At 42.9% G+C, this 21,639-nt stretch overlaps 1 protein-coding gene across 2 annotated transcripts in view; it reads left to right on the top strand.

Annotated features, from left to right (window-relative positions):
• Window positions 1-21,297, top strand: part of LONRF1 (LON peptidase N-terminal domain and ring finger 1) — a 33,486-nt gene extending 12,189 nt beyond the window's left edge. The window contains exons 3-12 of one of the 2 annotated variants that reach the window (XM_080928777.1): window positions 1,190-1,312; window positions 6,724-6,873; window positions 7,387-7,627; window positions 7,733-7,829; window positions 9,017-9,131; window positions 12,399-12,520; window positions 14,794-14,952; window positions 15,054-15,216; window positions 17,612-17,764; window positions 19,829-21,297. In XM_080928777.1, coding sequence (XP_080784903.1) covers window positions 1,190-1,312; window positions 6,724-6,873; window positions 7,387-7,627; window positions 7,733-7,829; window positions 9,017-9,131; window positions 12,399-12,520; window positions 14,794-14,952; window positions 15,054-15,216; window positions 17,612-17,764; window positions 19,829-19,987 — 1,482 coding nt within the window. In that variant the 3' untranslated portion in view covers window positions 19,988-21,297. The remainder of the gene's footprint in view (window positions 1-1,189; window positions 1,313-6,723; window positions 6,874-7,386; window positions 7,628-7,732; window positions 7,830-9,016; window positions 9,132-12,398; window positions 12,521-14,793; window positions 14,953-15,053; window positions 15,217-17,611; window positions 17,765-19,828) is intronic. The other variant, XM_080928778.1, reaches the window with a different exon arrangement.
• The last annotated feature ends 342 nt before the right edge of the window (window positions 21,298-21,639 follow it).

Consider the following 21,639-nt stretch of genomic DNA (forward strand, 5'->3'; position numbering starts at 1 on the left):
AGCTCCAGTGAGGTGACTGGACAGTAGGTTTGTACACACACACACACACACACACACACACACACACACACAGGCTGGCCTCGAACTCACAGAGATCTACCTGCCTCTACCTCTGCTTCATGTTTGCTGGGATTAAAGTTGTTCACCATCCAGCTTGAATTCTTGATGGAATAAGGAATTTTATTCACAGATATTTCAATGTGATAGCCAGCTAGATACATACATACATAAGTTTATGCATGCATGTATACATATACACCTGTAAGCAAGAGAGAGTAAATTGGAACTGAGGACAAGTATAACCACAGATAATTTGCAGCGCAGAATTTAGTTAATTGATTACTTTGATTCCCTCACATTCTATAGATAATATAAGCATTTTATTTTAGCCTGAATATATAACCTACCATAGTTGGAGTTGTTGGATTATTTACATATACAGGTTATTCATTAGACACATTTGAAAATTGCTACTCAGTTTTCATCTGCTAAGAACTACAAGATAATGACTTAAATTCACCTAGGTTCTTTGTCACTAGTAGTTATAAGGTAATTATTTATATTGTAATGAAATTATTTATCACTGCTAATGATCTGCTAAATGTATTAAAAGAAGTCACTCATAGTTTAAATATTAATATCACTTGTCCTGATTTTAAGATGAGAGTATTATTTACATGATTTTTAATACTTGTTTCTGATACATCTTAAAGTCAGTAAATATACATGCTATTTTATGTTTTCTTCAAATAATTGTCATTATATGAGTAACCTTTAAATTGGTGGTTTGGGGAGTTTAGCAGTTCAGATTACTTGTTGCTTTTCCATTGGACATGGATTTAGTTTGTAGAACCCATAGAGGGTAGCTCATAGTAACCTATTAACTACAGTCCCTGGGGATCCAGACACCCTCTTCTGGCCTTCTTGGGCACCCTCAATGCCTCCCCACCCCACCCCCCACACAATTAAGTCTTTAAATCAGTAATTTCTCAAGTGAAGATCATTTTGTGGGCCTCAGTTTCCCCATTTGGAGTACTCCTTTGGACTTTGGAGTAGCAGATAGGTTGTCATGTGCATGATCTGTCTCAGAGCAGCTCAGCTGTAGAGTTGGCACATTGAGAGCCCTTATTTCCCTGATGGTTTGGGTAAGCAGTTCTGTGCATGAGGTTTGGTGTGTGCTTTGTTGAAGGTCTACTTCAGGAAGGGAAAAGTCCTTCAGGATGCCGGGTTCCTAGGTGACGCCTTACAGCTCTTCCTTCAGTGCTTAGCCCTTGATGAAGACTTCGCACCTGCAAAGCTACAAGTAGAAAAGGTACTGCTTTATCCACACCATTGCCAAGTAAGACGAGAAACATACAGAATTTAACTTGAGGAGCAATTTGAATTCTATTTTCTTCTTTTTGATTCTTTTTGAGACAGGATTTCTCTGTGTAGCCTCACCTGTCCAAGAACTCACTCTGTAGACCATATTGGCCATGAATTCACAGAGATCTGCCTGCCTCTGCTTCCTGAGTGTTGGGATTAAAGGCATGCAGCACCACCACCTGGCTTGAATTCTTAACATAACCAAAGAATTTCATTCCTATATATTTCAGTGTAGTACTTGTGGTGAATTAATACAAATGGTTCCAGATATAGGCTGAACATTCCCAATTTGAAAATCAAAAAAAAAAAAAAAAAAAAAAAAAAAACTGAAAATTTGGGGATGGTGCTATATGTGAAAATATAAATACCTGGTCTTATCTGACTGACTGGTTGTAGTCAAAACATAAGACACAAGAGCGCTAAGAACTTGGTATAACATTACCTTCCGTTTGTGGGTATGAGCTATGACTGAGACAGACTCTGTAGCTGTTCGTGCGCCATCCCCATGATAACTGTCCATAAAGGCCTTTTACCTTGGGTAGTTAAATGCTGTCCCATTCCGCTTGACTTGCCTATTTCATGTCTGTACTCCGCATGCCTTTGTCTATCAGTTGCCCTGTGGTAACTGACACAGCTGTTATTTTAGTAGACAGCTAGGAAGGGAAGGAGTTCATGTCAAAGGACTTTGGAGGACAGAGTGGATCAAACCAAGCTGAACAGGAAGCTTTAGAATTGATCGAAGTATTTAACATACCATCATGAAAAATAAAACAAAGCAAAACCAATGTTTAACTCTATTCACACTGATGCAGCATCTGGTCCATTGGGCCTTTCTTCTTGCTTAGGGTCCATGAGGTATATCATGGGCTAATATCCACTTATCAGTGAGTACACACCATGTATGTATGCCCTTTTGGGTCTGGCTTACCTCACTCAGGATGGTATTTCTTAGTTTCATCCATTTGCCTGCAAAATGCATATGTTCTTGTTTTGAATAGATGAATAGTATTTCATTGTGTAAATGAACCATTTTCTGTTTCCTTTCTTTTGCTGGGGGGGGGGGGACCTCTGGGTTGTTTCCAACTTCTAGCTATTATGAATAAGGCTGCTTATTATGAACAGAGAGAAGCACATTTCCTTCTGGTATGGTGGAGCATCTTTTGGGTATATGCCCAGGAGCAGTATATACCTAGGTCTTCAGATAAAACTATTTCCAACTTTCTGAGAAACCACCAGGTAGATTTCCAGAGTGGTTGTACCAATTTGCAATCCCACCAGCAATGGAGAAGTGTCTCCCTTTCTCTACACCCTCACCAGCACAAGCTCTCACTTGAGTCTTTGATCTTAGCCATTCTGATTGATATAAGGTGGAATCTCAGGGTCGCTTTGATTTGCATTTCCCTGATGACTAAGAATGTCAAGTATTTCTTTAGGTACTTCTTGGCCATTTGAGATTTCTCTGTTGAGAATTCTCTGTTTTGCTTTGCATTCCTTTTTAATTGAGTTACCTGAGTTGTTGGAGTCTACCTTCTTGAATTCTTTATATATTTTAGATATTAGCTCCCTGTTGGGTGTAGGGTAAGGTTCTTTTCCCAATTTGTGGGTTGCCATTTTTTTCTATTGATGTGTCCTTTGCTTTAGAGAAGCTTTTCGGGTCATGGGTTTCCATTTATCAACTGTTCATCTTAGAGCCTGAGCCATTGGTGTTCTGTTCAGGAAACTTCCCCCTGTGCCAGAGGTTGATGCTATTTCCCACACTCTCTCCTATGAGATTTAGTATCCCAGCTCATATTGAGGGCCTGGATCCAACTGGACTTGAGTTTTGTGCAGGTAATAGATATTGATCTATTTGCATTCTTCTACATGCAAACATCTAGTTGGATCAGAACCATTTATTGAAGACGCTTTCTTTTTCCCACTGTATGGTTTGGGCTTTTTTTTTTTAAATCAAAAATCAAGTGTCCATAGGTGTGTGGGTTATATTTCTGGATCTTTAATTCTATTTCATTGATCCACCTATCTGTCTCTGTACCAGTACCATGCGGGGGTGTTTGTTTGTTTTTTGTTTTTAATCACTATTGCTCTTTATTACAGCTTTAAATCAGAGATGATGATTCTTCTAGAAGTTCTTTTATTGTTTAGAATTATTTTGGCTATCCTGGGTTCTTTGTTTTTCTATATGAAGTTGAGAGTTGCTCTTTGAAGGTCTGTAAAAAGTGTGTTGGAATTTTGATGGGGATTGCGTTGAATCTGTAGATTGCTTTCAGCAAGATGGCCATTTTCACTGTTAACCCTACCTGTCCCTGAGCATGGCTAGGTGGTACTACAGACATTTAGGAGCTTGGGACTTTGCGTCTTGCATGCTGGTGGGCATCCTACATTGTTGTCTTCTGCCTAGAGGTCAGGTGACTGTGACCTAAGCAATACTTTAAATGTTCCTCTTTGATAAGATTTTCTACAAATTGTGGAGTAATATACATATAGGGAAGGTACAGGTACAGTTAAGTGAGATTTTCGAAATGCACATAGCAGTGTGACAATACCCCTCTACAGGTAGTCTCTGTCACCCTACAACAGCCCTGTGTTTCCTTTCTAGTAAGCCCTCCACCTCACACCCAAGAAACTGCTGTTCAGATTTCCAACTCCACGGGAGAGCTTTGCCTAACTAGAATTTGATGTGCATGGAAACATTCAATGTGTACTCTGGTTCTCCGTTTAGGTGGGGAGTCTCTTCCTTCTTTCCTTCCTCCCTCCCTCCCTCCCTCCCTTCCTCCCTCCCTCCCTCCCTCCCTCCCTTCCTCCCTCCCTCCCTCCCTCCCTCCCTTCCTCCCTCCCTCCCTCCCTTCCTCCCTCCCTCCCTCCCTTCCTTCCTTCTCCAATAGTTTATGGGTTTGTTTTTGGTTTTGTTGTTATTAGCAGTAATCATGTTTTGTTTCCATGGTGGTTTTTGGAGGGTTTGATGGTGCTGCTGTTGTTTTATTGTCTTTTGGAAGCATTTCATTGCAAATACCTAGGAGAGGACTTGCAAATGCTAGGGTAGGAGTGTGTTTAGTACTTTTTTTTTTTTTTTTTTTTTTTTTTTTTTGTATGAGCTCTTTACCAATGAACTACTTTCCTAGGCCCTACCTAGTTTCCTATTAAGTGAATTATTGCTGGAGGGCCTATGGAAGACATATTCTATTCACACTATGTCCTTACATTGATTTGTGGATGATCAAATCTTATGTGTTTGAGTAATGATACACCCAAAAAACTTACCCCTCAGATCTAGAGTTTAGGAAAAACCCTGTGAACAGATTGGGAAAAGATCTTTACCAACCCTACATCTGATAGAGGCCTAATATCCAAGGTATACAAAGAACTCAAGAAGTTAGACACCAGAGAATAAAACAATCCTATTAAAGAATGGGGTACAGAGCTAAACAAAAACATTCTCAATTGAGGAATATTGAATGGCTGAGAAGCATCTTTAGTCAACAGGGAAATGCAAATTAAAACAACCCTGAGATTCCACCTCACACCAGTCAGAATGGCTAAGATCAAAAACTCAGATGACAGCAGATGCTGGTGAGAATGCGGAGAAAGAGGAACACTCCTCCAATGTTGGTGAGGTTGTAAACTGGTACAACCACTCTGGAAATCAGTCTGGCAGTTCCTCAGAAAATTGGACATAGTACTACCTGAAGACCCAGTTATTCCACTTCTGGGCATATACCCCAGAGAAGCTCCAACATACAACAAAGACACTTGCACCACAATGTTCATAGCAGCCCTATTTATAATAGCCAGAAGTTGGAAAGAACCCAGATGTCCTTCGGTAGATGAATGGATACAAAAATTGTGGTATATTTACATAGTGGAGTACTACTCAGCTATCAGAAACAATGACTTTATGAAATTCCTAAGAAAATGGATGCATCTAGAGAATATCATCCTGAGTGAGATAACCCAGTCACAAAAGAACAGATATAATATGCAGTCACTGATAATGGGATACTAACCCCAGAAAGCTCTGAACACCCCAGAAACAACTCACAGGCTATATGAAGCTCAAGAAAAACAAAGGCCAAAAAAATGAAAGCCTCAGTCCTTCTTAGGAAAAAAAAATAAATGTATAGCACCCTCTCAGAGTGTGGTACACCTGGACCTTAAATCATTAATAATCCAAGAGCTAAGATAATAGCTTTGTGGCAATTTTTGGTATTCATAGATCATTATGCTTAATCTATACCCAACAAGAAATCTGTTTCTATATTATATTCTGTCCTACATGTACTTTATGCTTATGGTAACTAGTGGGATTTCAATGCATGCTATCAAACGTCTAAAAGAATTAAGTACTGACAAAAATATTAATATAATATTATGCCAAAATGCCTTTAAAAATTCTGTGTATGTATCCCTCTTTTTTAAAAAAAATAAAGTTGTATGAAAAAAAAAGGAAGAACCCTGTGGCACAAAGAAACATGGCGTTTTATAAAATACCCTGTTTTCTTTTAGTCATTCATTCCCTCTGTCTGAATAAAACCTGTTTGTGGGAGTGATCAGGATTTAGTCCTTGCTTGGGCACCCAGGAAGCTTTCTCATGCAGCCAGCTGTGTTGGCGCGCCCAGGTGTTGCAGGGCAGCTGCTGTTTGCTCCCAACCAAGTACTCAGCAATGGAGGCCTAACCAAGTACTCAGCAATGGAGGCCTAACCAAGTACTCAGCAATGGAGGCCTAACCAAGTACTCAGCAATGGAGGCCTAACCAAGTACTCAGCAATGGAGGCCTAACCAAGTACTCAGCAATGGAGGCCTAACCAAGTACTCAGCAATGGAGGCCTAACCAAGTACTCAGCAATGGAGGCCTAACCAAGTACTCAGTATGGGTAGCTGGTGAGTGACAGGCTAAGTCAGTGTAAGCACAGAGACCTTTAGAGTTTTGTGTTTTAGTCCACATTCTTAGGTTTAAGCGATCACAACAAAAAAATGCACTGTCGTGGGCACCTTGACCTCCTGACAGAATAGAGTTTAGTAATAGATTAAATAGTTACACCTCTTTTAAAACCTCTTCCCTTTATAATTCTTATATTAAGAAAGCTAACCCCTCTCTTGAGCATCTTCTTAAGCGGCTTTATGCCTTCCTTTCAAAGATCAAAGCCTTCCTCCCCTCTTTCTTTTTTTTTTCTTGATGTGATATGATCCCCATTGAGACATACCTTGGTTCATAAAACTTAAAACGGCATCAATTCTCCTGATCATTAAACATAGTGTCTGCTACAAACACCTCTCAGAATTTGAATAGAATAAGCTTTTGTTGTTCTTCACCAGATAGTACGTGTCTTCTATTCTAATTTTTTAAATAATATTTCTTACAGATTCTTTGTGACTTATTGTCACCTGAAAATGTAAAGGAAGGTCTAAAGGAATCTTCCTGGAGTTCATTACCATGTATTAAAAACAAACCTCTTGGTTTTCCGTCAGTGATGGAACAGCCACACTCCCTTGCTGAGCTTGGCCTGAAGCAGGTAAGGGGTGGAAAGATGACATTTGCTCCCTACATCCGTCTCCTTACAGCCAAGACCCCCACTTTCTCAAGGTCGAGCAGTCAACCCTGCCTAAGTGTGCATTGCCTGTGTAGTTACAGTACCAGGCTCCTGTCGGCAGCATGTGACCCACAGCAACACTCTGCAGGTAATGTCTGCGCTCACTGACTGCCATTTTAGGTCACTTAACTGGCAGCAGTCGTGCAGTTTATAACACGCGTACAGTTATAAATATTTTATTCTCAGTCTAGGAGAATCTGCATCAGAACTACTGCTCTAAACAGCGCTGTGACATCAGTCAGCATGATACCTAAGGCTCTATAAATACCAACAAAAAACGTTTATGTGCCTGGTTTTACAGTTTAAAGGTTCTGTTCAGCTAGTTTGCAAATGCACATCATAAGGAGCTGAAATCTCGGTTCCATTTTTCTTCTTGGCAAGGAGAATAAAGGGCAGTGAGCAGAGAGGCTTGCCTTGGTTTATTGTGTTCCACAGACTGAAGAACAAGTGGAGGATGCCCCAGAGCCTGTCAAAGGAAGCTTAAACCGTGCTCAGTCAGCATGCGCCATCAATGCAGCAGCAGTGCCTGCCAGGGAGGATGGTTTAAAGCGCGTGTGCTCAGAACCTTTACTGTCCACTCAGGGAAAAGGTCTTCTGCTGAAAAGAAAGCTGTCTCTCTTAGAACAGGATGTGATCATTAACGAAGACGGGAGGAACAAGCTCAAAAAGCAAGGTGGTAAGGCTTTTGTTCTCTGGTTACCCCAGTAAATTACAGAAGAATAAAGAAGGCCTTTGACTTTCTTCCACCAAGAGTAAAACCCTGTCTGTTTTATTGGGTTAGAATCTCCCGGTGAAGACTGTATGTTCTCAATAGCTTATGGAGACATCCCAGAAGAACTAATAGATGTCTCAGACTTTGAGTGCTCTCTCTGTATGAGGTGAGTGTGTCATATTTCATAAAGATGATTATGTGATGTAAATATGTAGTATAGATATGTGCTAGGTAAGATAAACTAACACTATTGGGCTAAGAGTCAGAAGGTGGAGTTCTAGTCCTGGGTTTAGCTTTGTCCAGTTTTGAGAAAACAGACCTCGGAATCTCAGACTTCTGCACTGAGAAACTGGGGCCAGTGTTTGCACAGTGTAGGATCTGGGAAGCCTTGCTGTCCTGGCACTGACTCTGTCGGTCAGGCTGGCCTTGAACTCTAGAGATCCGCCAGCCTCTGTTTCCCACTGGGTGCTAGGATTACAAGCACATCACAGCTGCCTGGCTTACTGATTGCGTGCTTCTTCAGTGAAGCAGGGTGTAGCTGCCAGCCAGTGCTGGTTTTGAACTTATAACTGTTGTGCCTCATCTTCCTGAGTTCTAGGATTAAGATATTAGGATTAAGTGCACGCCACCATGCAGGTTAGACCATTCTTTCCCTAATGGAAGCTTTAAAGTTAATATGCAAAGAACCGGGTTCCGTCATGCACCATGATTCCTGTGCCTGTGCCACAGTTTGTTGAGAATATCCTTCAGTGTATTTTATGTAGAAAGGCTTTTAGCAAACTCATAAGGACAATTTTTTAACTTGAGGAGGCTGTACCAAAAATCTAATGATCAAACAATAATGATGACATTCTTCATTTGCTCTGTCTTTGAGTTTGCATTTACTTTGTTTGCTTTCACAACTCAGTTTGACTCAGCCACAGCTTAAGGGTTTGGTAGCCACAGGTGTCCATCTAGTAGCGAGTACAGTCCTCAGTGCAGTTCCGGGGCCCTGGAAGGAGGGCTGACTTTGTGATTCAAGGTCTTTCAGAAGGTGCAGGAGGCCACAGTACTGTTAGCAGTGCCCTCTTCCTCCTCTCCTCTCCCACCTTGGCCTCCTGCTGCCTCTAAGCCAGTGGTTTCCAACCTTCCTAATGCTGTGACTCTTTATAGCTCCTCATGGTGTGCTGACCCCAACTACAAAATTGTCATCGATACTTCATAACTGTAGTTTTCTGCTGTTATGAATTGTAATGTTAGTATCTGATATGTAGGGTGTAGTAGAGATTGATGTGACTGTCCATTGTTAATTGAAGCTTCTCCAGTGCGGAGGCTCCTGGTCTGAAAGCTAATGTGGACTTTGTTTGATTTCAGGTTGTTTTTTGAGCCAGTAACAACCCCTTGTGGACACTCATTCTGTAAGAATTGTCTTGAGCGTTGTTTAGATCATGCGCCATATTGTCCCCTCTGCAAAGAAAGCTTAAAAGAGGTAAATTCACATTTATATCTATTTCTTGGTCGTAAGTCTGGGAGCATGGCTTGGTTTGTGTTCACCCACAGAAAGTGTGGTTTCATTTTCAAAGTGAGGTGAATTATACATCCTTGCTGACCAAGAGCAGCACACTTCTGACTAGCCTTGTTGTTTAGGAAAAGAAAACCTGAGAACTGGGAAGAGATGGGACCTAAGACAAGTCCTCTGTGCTTGGATGGTTTGTTTGTTTGCTTGTTTTGTTTTAGGGGATAATAAGATAACATAATTAGTGTAACATGATAATGTAAAACAAAAACAAACACATCAGAATTGGACGAAGCAAAGAAGCCAAAGGCTAAGAGTTCAGGAAAAGGCACGAATCCACTTGTTTGCATATTCTTCAGGAGTCCCTTAAAAAGAAATGCTGAACTGGAAGGCACAAAGGACTTGTAGGGTAAAAAGAGGAAAAAAATAAAATGAAAAATCCCTGACCCAGCATTGTGAGACAAGGAACCTTTAAAGATTTTGTTTTTTAAGAAAAGAAATGCAGTCGGCCACCTGCTCGGGAAGGTTAGGTTTTAGTGCTGACACCACTGGGGGAAATCTGCATCTCTCCCAGACTTGAACCTGTCCCAATCCCTTGATGCCAGGAGCAACTGTCCTGTAGAAGCTCCTGCATGGTAGAGATGGCCCAGCTTTCCTCCTGCTCTGTGGCCTCCAGCCACGTGGAACCACTCACATGCTTGATTATGGCTAGACTGGCTGAGGGACTAGTTTCCACATTATTTTAATTAATGAAAACTCACGGAGGTCGATGGTTGTCGTACGGGGCAGAGTGGCTCTAGGAAATGGAGGCAGCCGATGGAGGAGAGCAGGTGGCATCCTCCTTGTAGAGCCAGAGATGAGCATGAGCCCCTAAGATGGGAAAGACAGTGGCGGTGCTGTCCCTTGGCCCCTCTATCAGCATCCAGCTTCATGGTGCTGTGTACCTTCAGTGGAAGCATCCGCAGGAGCATGGCTCCCTGTGGTGATTTATAGAATTGTGTGCAGAGAAAAGTGTCTACCACCATTTACTTATTAAAAAATAAATACAACCCCCATAAAAATACTTACACAAAAAACACAGTGGAATATGCTGCTGCATTTGATATGTATGTGACGTAGCAAGCTGGTATGTTAGAAACAAGCACACATGTGTACACACATAACGCCCACAAATGTACACATCCACGCACAGTGTTTGCAAAGTTAAGAGATAAGATAGTTACCCTTATTTGTTAGCTAGTTGTGACAATGACTTCGTGCTTTGGGATAAAGTATATTAAACATGCTATTTTTTCCAGAGTTCAGACAGTCTGTGATATAATTGCCTATTTTCAAAGTAGCTATTCAGTACGTTACTTTCATTTAGAAATACTTCGTCTGGTCGTTTGAAGGAAAATCTTGAGTGGATATATAACTAGGTGTTTAAATCTATCCCGTTTCCAACACAGATGATAGCTTGTGTTGTAGCGTCCATAAAGGACAAATTATATCTGTATTTAATAGTGTGTAATTGGAAAATAATACTGATATGCTTGCATATTTCCTGCTTGTGTTTTACTGTCCTCATTTTCCCATTGAGTATGGTTTAAAGACGTGAGCTTTGCAGCAGCTAAGCAGAGAACGGCAGCATTTTCCTGAGACAGAGCTTACAAGCTAGTCTGTCCCTTTGTACAAAAGATGCATCTTTGTAAATCAATAAGTGTAACAATTCCACAATATCCTTAGCTAAATTCCTGGAAGCCGAATTACTGGATCAATGGCAATATTTTTATAATATTCCTAAAAGCCACTTGTTGGATTTCCTAGTCCCTTACAACTGTTACACAGATTCAGACTCCCTGCCAATGACATAAGGCAATATTTCATCAGCTATAACTGTGTGAGCATCCATTTTTTTCAGAAATCTTTATTAATTTAACAGAAAGCAGTTAGCGGACTGCTCATACAAAGTCTGGGATGCGGTTAGTCTCATGATGAGCTTCTGCTGCCTGAGCACATACGGTCTAAGGAAGTCCATCCATGCCCTTTCTTCACTGTGGGGTACCTCTTCCGGTGTGCCCAAGGACCAGCAGCTGTGGACCACCTAAAAACTCAGAACTACTGAGTCTCAGACTTCACCCCCTGAGCCAGACCCCTGGGGTGGGTCTTAGCAATCTGTGTTTTCACAGGCCTTTCTAGTCGAGGATGAAAACTGCTGACGGGGGCCACCTTCCCCAGCTCTTTAAATGTCCCATTGTGTCCTTCATTAGAGCTCTCCCCCTGTTGGCTGTACAGACTGGAGGATGACTTCTCTTTGTGACTCTTCTCCCAGGAGTTTGTTCTGACTGCTCTAGTTTATTTACTTTATTTAATACATGTGGATTTTCTGAGCTTAAGCAACTTGAGTTTAATTCCGAAGACTTACGTATCCATATTCATATGGTACAGTGCAGGGATGGTGGGTATGCTGGTTTATTGTGTACAGACAGTAAAATACACAGTGTAGAGTAAAAGATGAATTAAGGAAGACATCATGAAACACGTGGTCAGATCCCGATCTGAGAGCTTGCATAGACAGCAGAGAGGTGTTGTTTGTTAGTTTGTTTGTTTTGTCATCCAAACGATGATACATGCTACATGTTGGCAGCCACTTCTTGGAGTATGTGAAGGGAGCACAAATGTACCAGGTACACAGAGGCAGGGATAGATCATACAGGAAAAGCCCCACACTGTTGATGTCTGGCTGATGGCAACAGCAGAGGAACACCTAAAAGACAGTAAATGGGCTGAGTGGAGGCACATGCCTAGTATTCCAGTGCCTGGGGAGCTGAGGTGAAAACCTCCAGTTCCAGGCCAGCCTGAGCCACACAGTAAGACGTGATCTCACAGAAACAGCAAGAGCACTCCTAGCAGAAAAACCTGTGTAGAGATTTTATCTTTGAAAATAGACAAAACAGCAGTTGTTTTGACTTGCTGAAAGTCAAATGCAAGTGCATTCTTTTCTTCATCCGTACCTTCTTTCTGCTTCTTAGAAATGTGCCTGTGTCGTAGGAGATGGAAGGGACAGGCTGGCTGCTGCCAGTTAAAGATTTGTGCTCATAGCGGGGCACTTTCTACACGGGGGCTTGGTTCCAGCTGTGTCTCCAGTCTCACGCTGGAGCTGAGGCCCAGGCAGGTGTATTGTGATGCTTTATGCAGGGTCCCCTCCTTCATTCTCTAGGAAAGGAGCTACTGGAATATGAAATAATTTCTGTCTTTCAGTATCTAGCAGACAGGAGGTACTGCGTCACTCAGCTGTTGGAGGAGTTGATAGTGAAGTACCTGCCAGATGAGCTGTCTGAGAGGAAGAAAATCTACGATGAAGAAACTGCCGAGCTCTCACAGTAAGTCTCTTCTCCTTACATTAACCGAGACGATGGAGACAGCAAGAGAGCCATCCCAGAGTGAGCTGGATTCTGTCACTCAGTCCAGCACAGAGGCATTTCGTAGCCAAGTATTGATCCGGTTCCCTGTCCTAAGCAGACGGGATGGTGAACCTGTCAGCAGATTCCAGGTTCTCGCGGAGTCGTTGGTGCAGCTCTTTGGACTGAAGGGTATTGGAGGATATGAAGGGATTTCCTGCTCAGACAACAGTAGGAGGGGTAGAGGTGAAGTAGGTAACATGGATGGAAACACAGGCCTCCTACATCCTGGAACAGAAAGAACAGGGGTTTTAACAGGCAAGAGCAGTGGTTTTCGACCTTCCTAACGCTGCACCCCTTTAATACGCTTCCTTATGTTGTGGTGACCCCCAACCACAACATTATTTTGTTCCTGCTTCATAGCTGTAATTTTGCTACTGTTAAGAATCATAATGTAAATGTCTGTTCTCAGACGATCTTAGGCAACCCCTGTGAAATTGTCATCTGACACCCAAAGGCTGCGAGACTAAGAAAGGGAGGGGACTGGAAAGGAGTGCATGGGGTCAAATCAGTGGATACCAGTAGGAGACCATCCAAGTCAGTAGGACAGGAAGCACCCAGACGCAGCTTTGGAGTATTAGCAGCTGTCTCCACTGCTGAGGACTAGTCAGAGCTGGGTATTTCGTCCAGCTCTGCCTACTGTCTAGGTCTTCCTTCCTTGTTCTTCCCCCTCTCCTTAAACACTTGACTTTTTGATCGGTCACTTGGACCTCTCTGAATTTCTGTGGTGGGTTTCTAATTCCTTAGCTATTTCCTTCACTTCCCTCGGCTAACACACTGGAGAGCTCTGTCAATTTTATGTGCTGTTAGTATTTAGCAACAGTTTTACTGTTTTTAAAACACGAGTACAATGTTGGATCTTTCACTTCTAAAACAGAATGAATTGTGCTTGTGAACTTGAATTTTCCCCTGTGTGCCCATGGGAAGGCCTCACAGGCCAGTGGCCTTCAGGACAAGATTTCAAAGCTTCCCTTTTACAGGCCCTGCTACTGGTCTTTCCTCCCAAGAAACTGCTGTTTTATTGTATACTTTTGTGATGAAAAATATTGAGGTAAAGCCCCTGTCTCTTGGAATTTCAAGGAGAAGGCTAGCATAGAGATTCGGTGACCTGATCTGAGGCACGGCGGTGAAGGCAGCCCGCTGTACTGGAGGAGTCCAGGCAGCAGGTGGAGGGAGAGCCAAGTGGTGCTGAGAAGCCACAGGCACCCATGCTCTCTAGCTGGGCTGTTTCTTAACTGCACCTTGGTGTTAAGGTCCTTAGGTCATTATCTGTCACGTGGCAGCAACATAGAAAGGGAGCAGAAGCAAATCTAGAACCCGTAGCCCTGGAGTGTGCTCTCCAGGACCTTACTGAAGAACACAGACCAGGATGGCTGCATCACTCTCTGTGGCCTCTTGTCCGTCAGCCAGTGTGGCCCTGGGCAGCGTGCACACTTCTGTGCTCCATCCCTCTCCTCTCTCTGCTGCCGACCTGCAGCTCTTCCCCACAGTGCTGCTGTGGACATTCATTTCTGTACCTGTAGGCTTGTTTCCAAAAGGAAAGCTCTTGGGCCCAAGGATGCTTGCTGCCGAGGAAGCCATGGTGCTTCTGCTGTAGAGTCAGGGCCTCTGTTGTATTGTTTCTTCCTCACCTTCCCCCACAAGATTGGGCTTTCTCTTCCTGCTCTCTGGGTATTGGCTGGGTCCCTGGCAGAAGAAAGGTATTGTCACTTTAGGTATTGGACAAGAGCATTTTTTAAAAATTCTCTTTATTGATCTTTTAAAAATATCATGGTTAAGAGTTTTTATCCGTTTTGGGAAACCCCCTCCCTTTTTTTGCCTACTGTTTTATGGATAAAGCTATAACTCTGTCCTGTATTGTAAGTACAAGTTCTCAATATAAAATGTTATAATAAATTTCCTTTTGATTTTTAAAAATAGCTCTGTATGGTACCTACTATTTTAGAACTGCAGCTTATAAACGTGAGAATCGTAATCGGATTTAGTTTCAGGAGCTCAACGGTGTGACCCTGATGAGGGGAGCTGCTTCCTGTTTGAGTCAGGAACCCAGAGCACGGATTAAAAACAGATTTCCTTGTTAGTGTTGTTGTTTAGACATCAGCTTTTTGCTGTGCTAAGACTTTTTTGCTATGGTAAACCTGACATGTTTCTGCTGTATGATTTGGTTTATAACAACGAAATGTCTTCTCCTTCAGCTTGACCAAGAATGTCCCAATATTCGTTTGCACTATGGCCTACCCCACTGTGCCTTGCCCTCTCCATGTGTTTGAGCCCAGATACAGGCTCATGATCCGAAGAAGTATCCAGACGGGAACCAAGCAGTTCGGGATGTGCGTCAGTGATACACAAAACAGGTAGGCTCCTCGTGAACTTTGGATCTGTGTTTACAGCAGAGCTTCCTTTGTGTCTGAATGAGGCCTTTCACACTTAGACTTAAGCAGTGCTTTTCTCTTAGTTTCGCAGATTACGGCTGCATGTTACAAATTCGAAATGTGCACTTCTTACCTGATGGAAGGTCGGTTGTTGACACAGTTGGGGGAAAGCGATTCAGAGTTTTAAAGAGAGGAATGAAAGATGGATACTGCACTGCAGACATTGAGTATCTGGAAGATGTTAAGGTATGGAAAGTGTTCTTTCCCGGTACATTCTGGACCACTGTGTCCTAGGGCTTGGTACTAACATGTAGGAGAGGTTTCTAGACACAGGAGCCAGCTCTCCTGTTGTTCCTCATTGCTGCTTAGGAGGGCTAGCTCCAGTCACCTTTTCTTTATCTTGCTCTTGAATCGTTTGCCTGTTCAGGAGCACATGGGGATGGGGACCAGATGTCCCTGGCAGCATGGTGCCTAGACTCTACCTATGCTTGGACGTGCGGTAGTCATGGTAATCACGTAACAGCAGCAATTGACTAAATTGAACTTCCAGCTCATCGAAGTTTTAGGTTTCTGAATCTTTATTTTATGATTCATTAATAATTAAAACTGCTATAATTTATAGATTAAAATTTAACATAAAAGTAAACACAAAATTCTTTTAAGGGTTGCTCTCTGTCTAAGGGTTTTTCCTATGCCAGACACCATCTTAATTATGACGTAAATACAACTGTATGCCATTTTTAAATGTCAGGGTGTCCCATTGTATCTGTTGCTGATAACTTTCCTACAGACATTACGGTGGCTGGCATCTTTCTTAGACAGGGTTGATGTGACATATTGATATTTTTAGGTCCTAATTTATCAACTGGAATTAAAGGACCAGAAAGTGGCTGCAGTTTTAAGTATCAAATTGAAAGGAATTCCTACAGAAGAGGCAGGATAAAGATTATTATTGTTTACGGCTCTGTTCCAGCCCTTATTTCGGTCAACATGTCTTGTTGTTGGACATCTTCACAGAGTTCATAGAGTTTCCACCAATCTGAGACAGTTCACAGATACGGAGAATGGTTGGGTCTGATGTGTAACAGACCATCGAAGGCTGACTGACTGCACATCCTGAGAACTCTCCTCACAGCACGCTGCCTCCCTCTCTGCTGGGATTGGCTTGTTACTGCCTGTTCTCATAAAAAAGGATGCCATGTGGAGGGAGGCAGAGGCAGGCAGATCGCTGAGTTTGAGGCCAGCCTGGTCTACACAGAGACCCCCAGGATGGTTGAGACCACATAGAGAGACCCTAAGGCAAACAGACAAACTCTGTCAATTAGGGCAGAATATTTTATGAGTTGATATTTTTAGTTGATTGATAGTCTTTGTTTTATGTGTGGTTGGCTAATGGAATTGTTTGCTGAAGATGGTATGCTTTGTAAAACCCTTGAGTTCATTTTTACTTCCATAAATGTATATAATGGTAGCTCACATTTGCTGGCAGAGTCCAGCACACATGCACACACATACACACGCATGCAGAGGAGCAGCATTGACAGTGTGTTTAGAAACTGGCGTCATGTGCGGGAGACCAGGGTCGAGTCTTTTCCCTTTCATACGTCTTTGTTTTTTGCTTTTGCTTTGTCCTCTCTGGAAGACCTCATTTTATTATTTACTTTTTTTCTTTTCGTGGTAGTAATTCTGTTTTCTATAATGTCTAATAAAATGTTAAGCTCTGTTTAATTGTTGTAGTAACGTTCTCAGCCTTAAAAAAGCTTGCTTTTGAAATTTCCCGGCTGGCTTTGCTCTCCTCTCAGAGGTGCAGCCCTTTGCCGTTTGAACCATGTGTGAGCACAGCTGTGACTATATCACATTTTGCAGATTACAGTTGATTTTGGTGCATAGTTTTAATTGCCACTTTACCTTTTTCAGAAGTAAGAATGTGTGGCCTTTTGTGTCTTGTGTCTTTTGAATTTCAAAATCTTCGATAGCCTGTGGGCCAGGAACATGATGTACCTGTTAAAATGGCTGAGTTCCTTGACCATCCACCTGTGTTTTGTTAGTCTTCTCATGGCCGGAAGATGTCTTTCATTTTACATTTGTCATTTGGGGGTCTCAGGGGTGCGTGGAGGAGTTTCTGGAGGACCCACAGCTTTGGACCCTGCGGCAGAAGCTGACATTGCGTGTGGTGTTCTCTACTTTTGGTGTGGCAGGTTTTTAGCACATATTTTTGTTGCTTTCTTTTTGTATTTTGTGTTTTGACCCAGTTCTCCTGTAAAAGATGTGTTTATGGCTGCCCCCCTGTTGCTGCTTTCTGTCATGTGGTTTGTAACCTGAGGGCCCCATTTTTCTTTTTACTGTAGCAACTCTTGTATTCCAAACTCGTGTAGACCTTTGAACCAGAGCTCATCGTCCACCATATGTCCTCCTTCCTGGCTGTCAGTCAGGTTGCTGCCCGCTTCGGGTGAAGACCAGGCACTGCTCTGCCCAGGGAGTCCTGTTAGCACTCTGTAAGGCAGAGACGTGACCTGCTGTTGCCCGAGACTAGCACTGTTAACCGACGGGGACACCCCTGTTTTCCCGGTGTTGGTGTGTTCCGTGGGACTGATGCTAAGGGCTAGGAAATGGCTGAGATCTTACTGACATTTCTTCCTAGATTGAGAATGGAGACGAAATACGGAGTCTCAGAGAGCTCCATGACTTGGTGTACTCACAAGCCTGCAGTTGGTTTCAGAATTTAAGAGACAGATTTCGAAGCCAAATCCTTCAACACTTTGGATCAATGCCTGAGAGGGAGGAAAACCTCCAGGTAGGATAGCTGCGCTGCTGTCAGGCTCCTTTCCACATCACCTTTTTCTGTTGCCTTTGACCCCGTTGTTAGCATCGTTAGCGTTACGGCTGTACTCTCTAGAGCTGGTGTGTACTCTGTGTAACACAGGCAAGGATGCCTGCAGGAAAGAGTGCCACAGAGGGAGGGAGGGAGGGAGGGAGGGAGGGAAGGAGGGCTTGGCTCAGGATGGGTGGAGGGTTGTAAGATTTAAAACGGAATGCTGGCCTGCATTAAACTGTGACTCTGAAGCCACCATACCTCCTAGCCCATCCGCTGTCCCTCTGGCAGTTGAGAGATGTGTGGTTTTTCCACATCTCTACATTTAGGAAGTCTCCTCTTATCTCCTGTCTCCTGTTCACAATGTCAGCTCACCTTTGTGTAGTTGTGTGTAACACTTCCATCAGCATAAGACTATCATTCTTGGGGTCTTGCTCAAGTACTGGGGTTTACATTCAACCTGAACCTAATTAGCGATGTGATTTAGGTTCTTTTTGTGCACTGAGCTCCGCAGTAGCAATTGCAAAACCCAATCATGAGGTGCCTTACCCTGGGGAGTCCAACCATGGGCTCATAGGATAACCAGCATTAAGCAGAACATTTTGAATTGAATATAGTATTTATGGTTAAAAGATGATTAATTTCATAGTGAAATAGCTGTAAATATATGAAGGTAGAGAAGTCCAAGGATCCAAGTGTCTCTCTGATCCCAGTGAGTCTCTTATTTCAGCATCAGGACCATTTCCAAACTGGGGACTGGACCCAGGCCATCTGTGTTGCCCATTGTGGCATAATTATCCTGACCACCTGAGTCTGGTTAAACATTATAGAAGTATGCTTTCATAATAAAGCAGAATAACACACTTAAAACTTCCAGAGTGTAATTTTCATAAAGATCTGGGCATTACTTCCCCGTGCTTCTCTCTTCTCGCCCCTCAATAGCTGCCACTGATTTCTGTTAATGCCACATCAGGAGTCAGGGAAACAAAGCAGCCACTGTGTGAAATCCAGAAATGAGAGGGTTTGTAAAGAGGGATGGTTGTATTAGAGGCTGGAGAAGTGAAGGTTAGCACCAACTGCACCAGAGGCCACAGACGTCTTCCGCAGTTCATGTGGAGCAGCAGAGCAGCGTGCCTCACTGGAAACCTGTGGAGAAATTGCCACAGTTCTTAGGACCCCAGCCAGGGAGCACCCATCTGTCCATCAGCGACTGACAGGCAGGGGAACGGGTGGGTGGTTCTCTAGAATCCTCTGGAAAGCTTTCCCCAACACTTTGTAAGAATGTCCAGAAAATAATTACCTCTTTATCAGTTTCTGCATCTGGTAAGAATGCCATTGGCCTGACTGAGTCTCACCTGGAGATGTGTAGGACAGGATTCTGGGGAACATTATCTCTGGAATGCAGAGGAAGTGGCGGTGGTAGAGTTCAGAACAGTGGAGAGTGGAGCTGTTGCATAGCTCTGCCAGGTTCCTTTCTCTTTCTGAACACTTGTGTTCCGTGGCTTGTGAGCACCAGTGAGGGAGAACGGTGAGGGAGAACGGGAGGGAAGTGTGTCCAAATCCTTGTGCACACTTACTGCTGTCTCTGTGGCTCGTCCGTTCAAGGTTACATTTCAAACTTAATGAGAAGCCAGATTGTTTCTTTTTTTAGGATTCCAGTTTTTTAACAAAAATATCAAGTATCAGTTAACTTTCTGTAGTGCTCTAAATAACCAAGGAAGAGGTGCTATCAGTTAGCTGAAGGAAGGTGAATGTTCGGCTGGCACACTGTAGAGCACAGGGTCATCTACCTGAGGTCAGGAGCCTGACTGGGTACTGTTGAGTCAGGGCCAGATGAAAATCCTGACTCTGACATGTGAGCTGAGAGAGCGTGGATGGTCACATCACAGTTCCCAGCCTGGGTTCCTCACTGTCTGTGGACATGGTAATCACCTGCCTTATATTGTTAGGAGACTTGGGATAGTTCCTGCACGTAGGTCAAGTAGGTTAGTTTCTGTATCGTAGTTTTACTATTACAGTAACAGTCTGACTGTTGGTTGGTTTTAGGCAACACCCAATGGACCTGCATGGTGTTGGTGGCTGCTGGCAGTCCTTCCTGTAGACCCACGGTACCAGCTGTCCGTACTGTCGATGAAGTCTTTGGAGGAACGGCTGACAAAGATACAGCATATTCTGACTTATTTTTCTAGAGACCAATCTAAGTAATGAACTGCTGGGATCTTACTTAGCTCGCTCTTAGCCCAGAGGCTGAGCAGCGGTTGGATCTTACTTTAAAGTTGCCCTGATCTGGCTCCGTTGACAGCCAGATTGTCCGCTGCCTTTGCACACCCAGTGCTGGTTTAGGAAATTTAAGAAAACTTTTCTTTTCTTCAACCTCCTGAATCTCGTGGATCTGCAGATGAATACCTTCAACTAGGTCCTAGACCACTAAGAACTTGCACAGAAAACACGCACTGAATGTGTGTCAAACCTCAACATTGTGATGAAGTTGCACTATGTACCATACTCTAAATGAACTAAGAACTCCATGTACGTATGACGTGTGTGTGTGTGTGTGTGTGTGTGTGTGTGTGTGTGCCTGCAAGTATGTGCGAGTGTGTGTGTGTGCACTCGTGTGTATGCCTGTGTGCGAGCGAGTGTGTGTGTGTGTGTGTGCGTGTGCTTTTTCTCTGGCTTTAAATTTTAAAAGACAAAAAAAAAAAAAAAAAAAAGAAGAAAAAAAAAGCCATAGAGAGTGAACTTGCTGAAGGTCCTCTATTACCCAAGTTTACACGGTAGTCATAGGAGTTTCCGCAGATTGAATTTGCCTCAGATTTATTTGTCCTGATGCTTCTATTTGCACAAGTATGTAAACTATGGTATAGAGTATCATTTTTTTGTTGGAAATCCTGCTCTTGCTGAACTGTCTTGGCCATTGACTATGACACAGTTAATTATTTATGTAAATACGTGCATCCCGGTGGCCGGCAGGCAGGGATGCAGAATCTAGAGCCAGTCTCCAGGAACAACTGCAAACCTGACATGGTACTGTGCATCCATTCATAAAACACTTAAAACTGTGAAAATATGGTTTACATTAAAATGTACATAAAGGTAGATGGAGAACTCGATTCAGCCAGTTAGCTTGTACATTTTAGGGGGCTTTTCACATTAACTGCCCGTCTATGTTATTTAGAGTTTGACCTGATAACTTGTATTTAAGGAATTATGTAGTGTGTAAATCGGTTGAGGGTCTGGGGGAGGAGGAGAAGGTTAATGTAGGGCTAAGCTTGTAAGGTCTGTTTTGTTTCGACTCTGGTCTTGGTGCCGATGTGTTAGTTATGCCTTATTCATACTACAGTTAGAGCCCCGTGCTGAGACATGGGTGTACCCATGCTGCCCGGCCTTTTATAATTATTTGTTGCAGATCTGTGACTGTCTCTATTAACTTTCTTTTATGTAAGTAATTTGTACAAGTTTCTTAAGATTTTTTGCTTTTGCTTATTTAATTTTGAATAAAAGCTAAATTCATAATGCTTTTTGTTTTCCCTTTGAATTGTAAAGCGACGTCAGGAAAAATCGGTACAGGGACCAAGTTATGTAGAGAGTAGAACACGCGTTTGGTTGCCTCTTTTGTGATAGGAGGCTTAAGTCCTAGATTTTTGGGGCAGTGGGAGGTGGGGCTGAGGTGTGTTTTGGCTGAGACAGAGTCTCTACATAGCTCTGGCTGTCCTAGAGCTCATTGTAGACCACACTGGCCCTGAACTCACAGATATCCTACTGCCTCTGACTCCTCAGGGATTAAGGGAGTGCTGCACCACCACACCCAGCATGTTGTGATTTTAAGACTTTTTATTATTATTATTATTATTATCATC

This window comes from Micromys minutus (assembly GCF_963924665.1).
Source record: "Micromys minutus genome assembly, chromosome: 14".
Taxonomy (NCBI): Eukaryota; Metazoa; Chordata; class Mammalia; order Rodentia; family Muridae; genus Micromys; species Micromys minutus.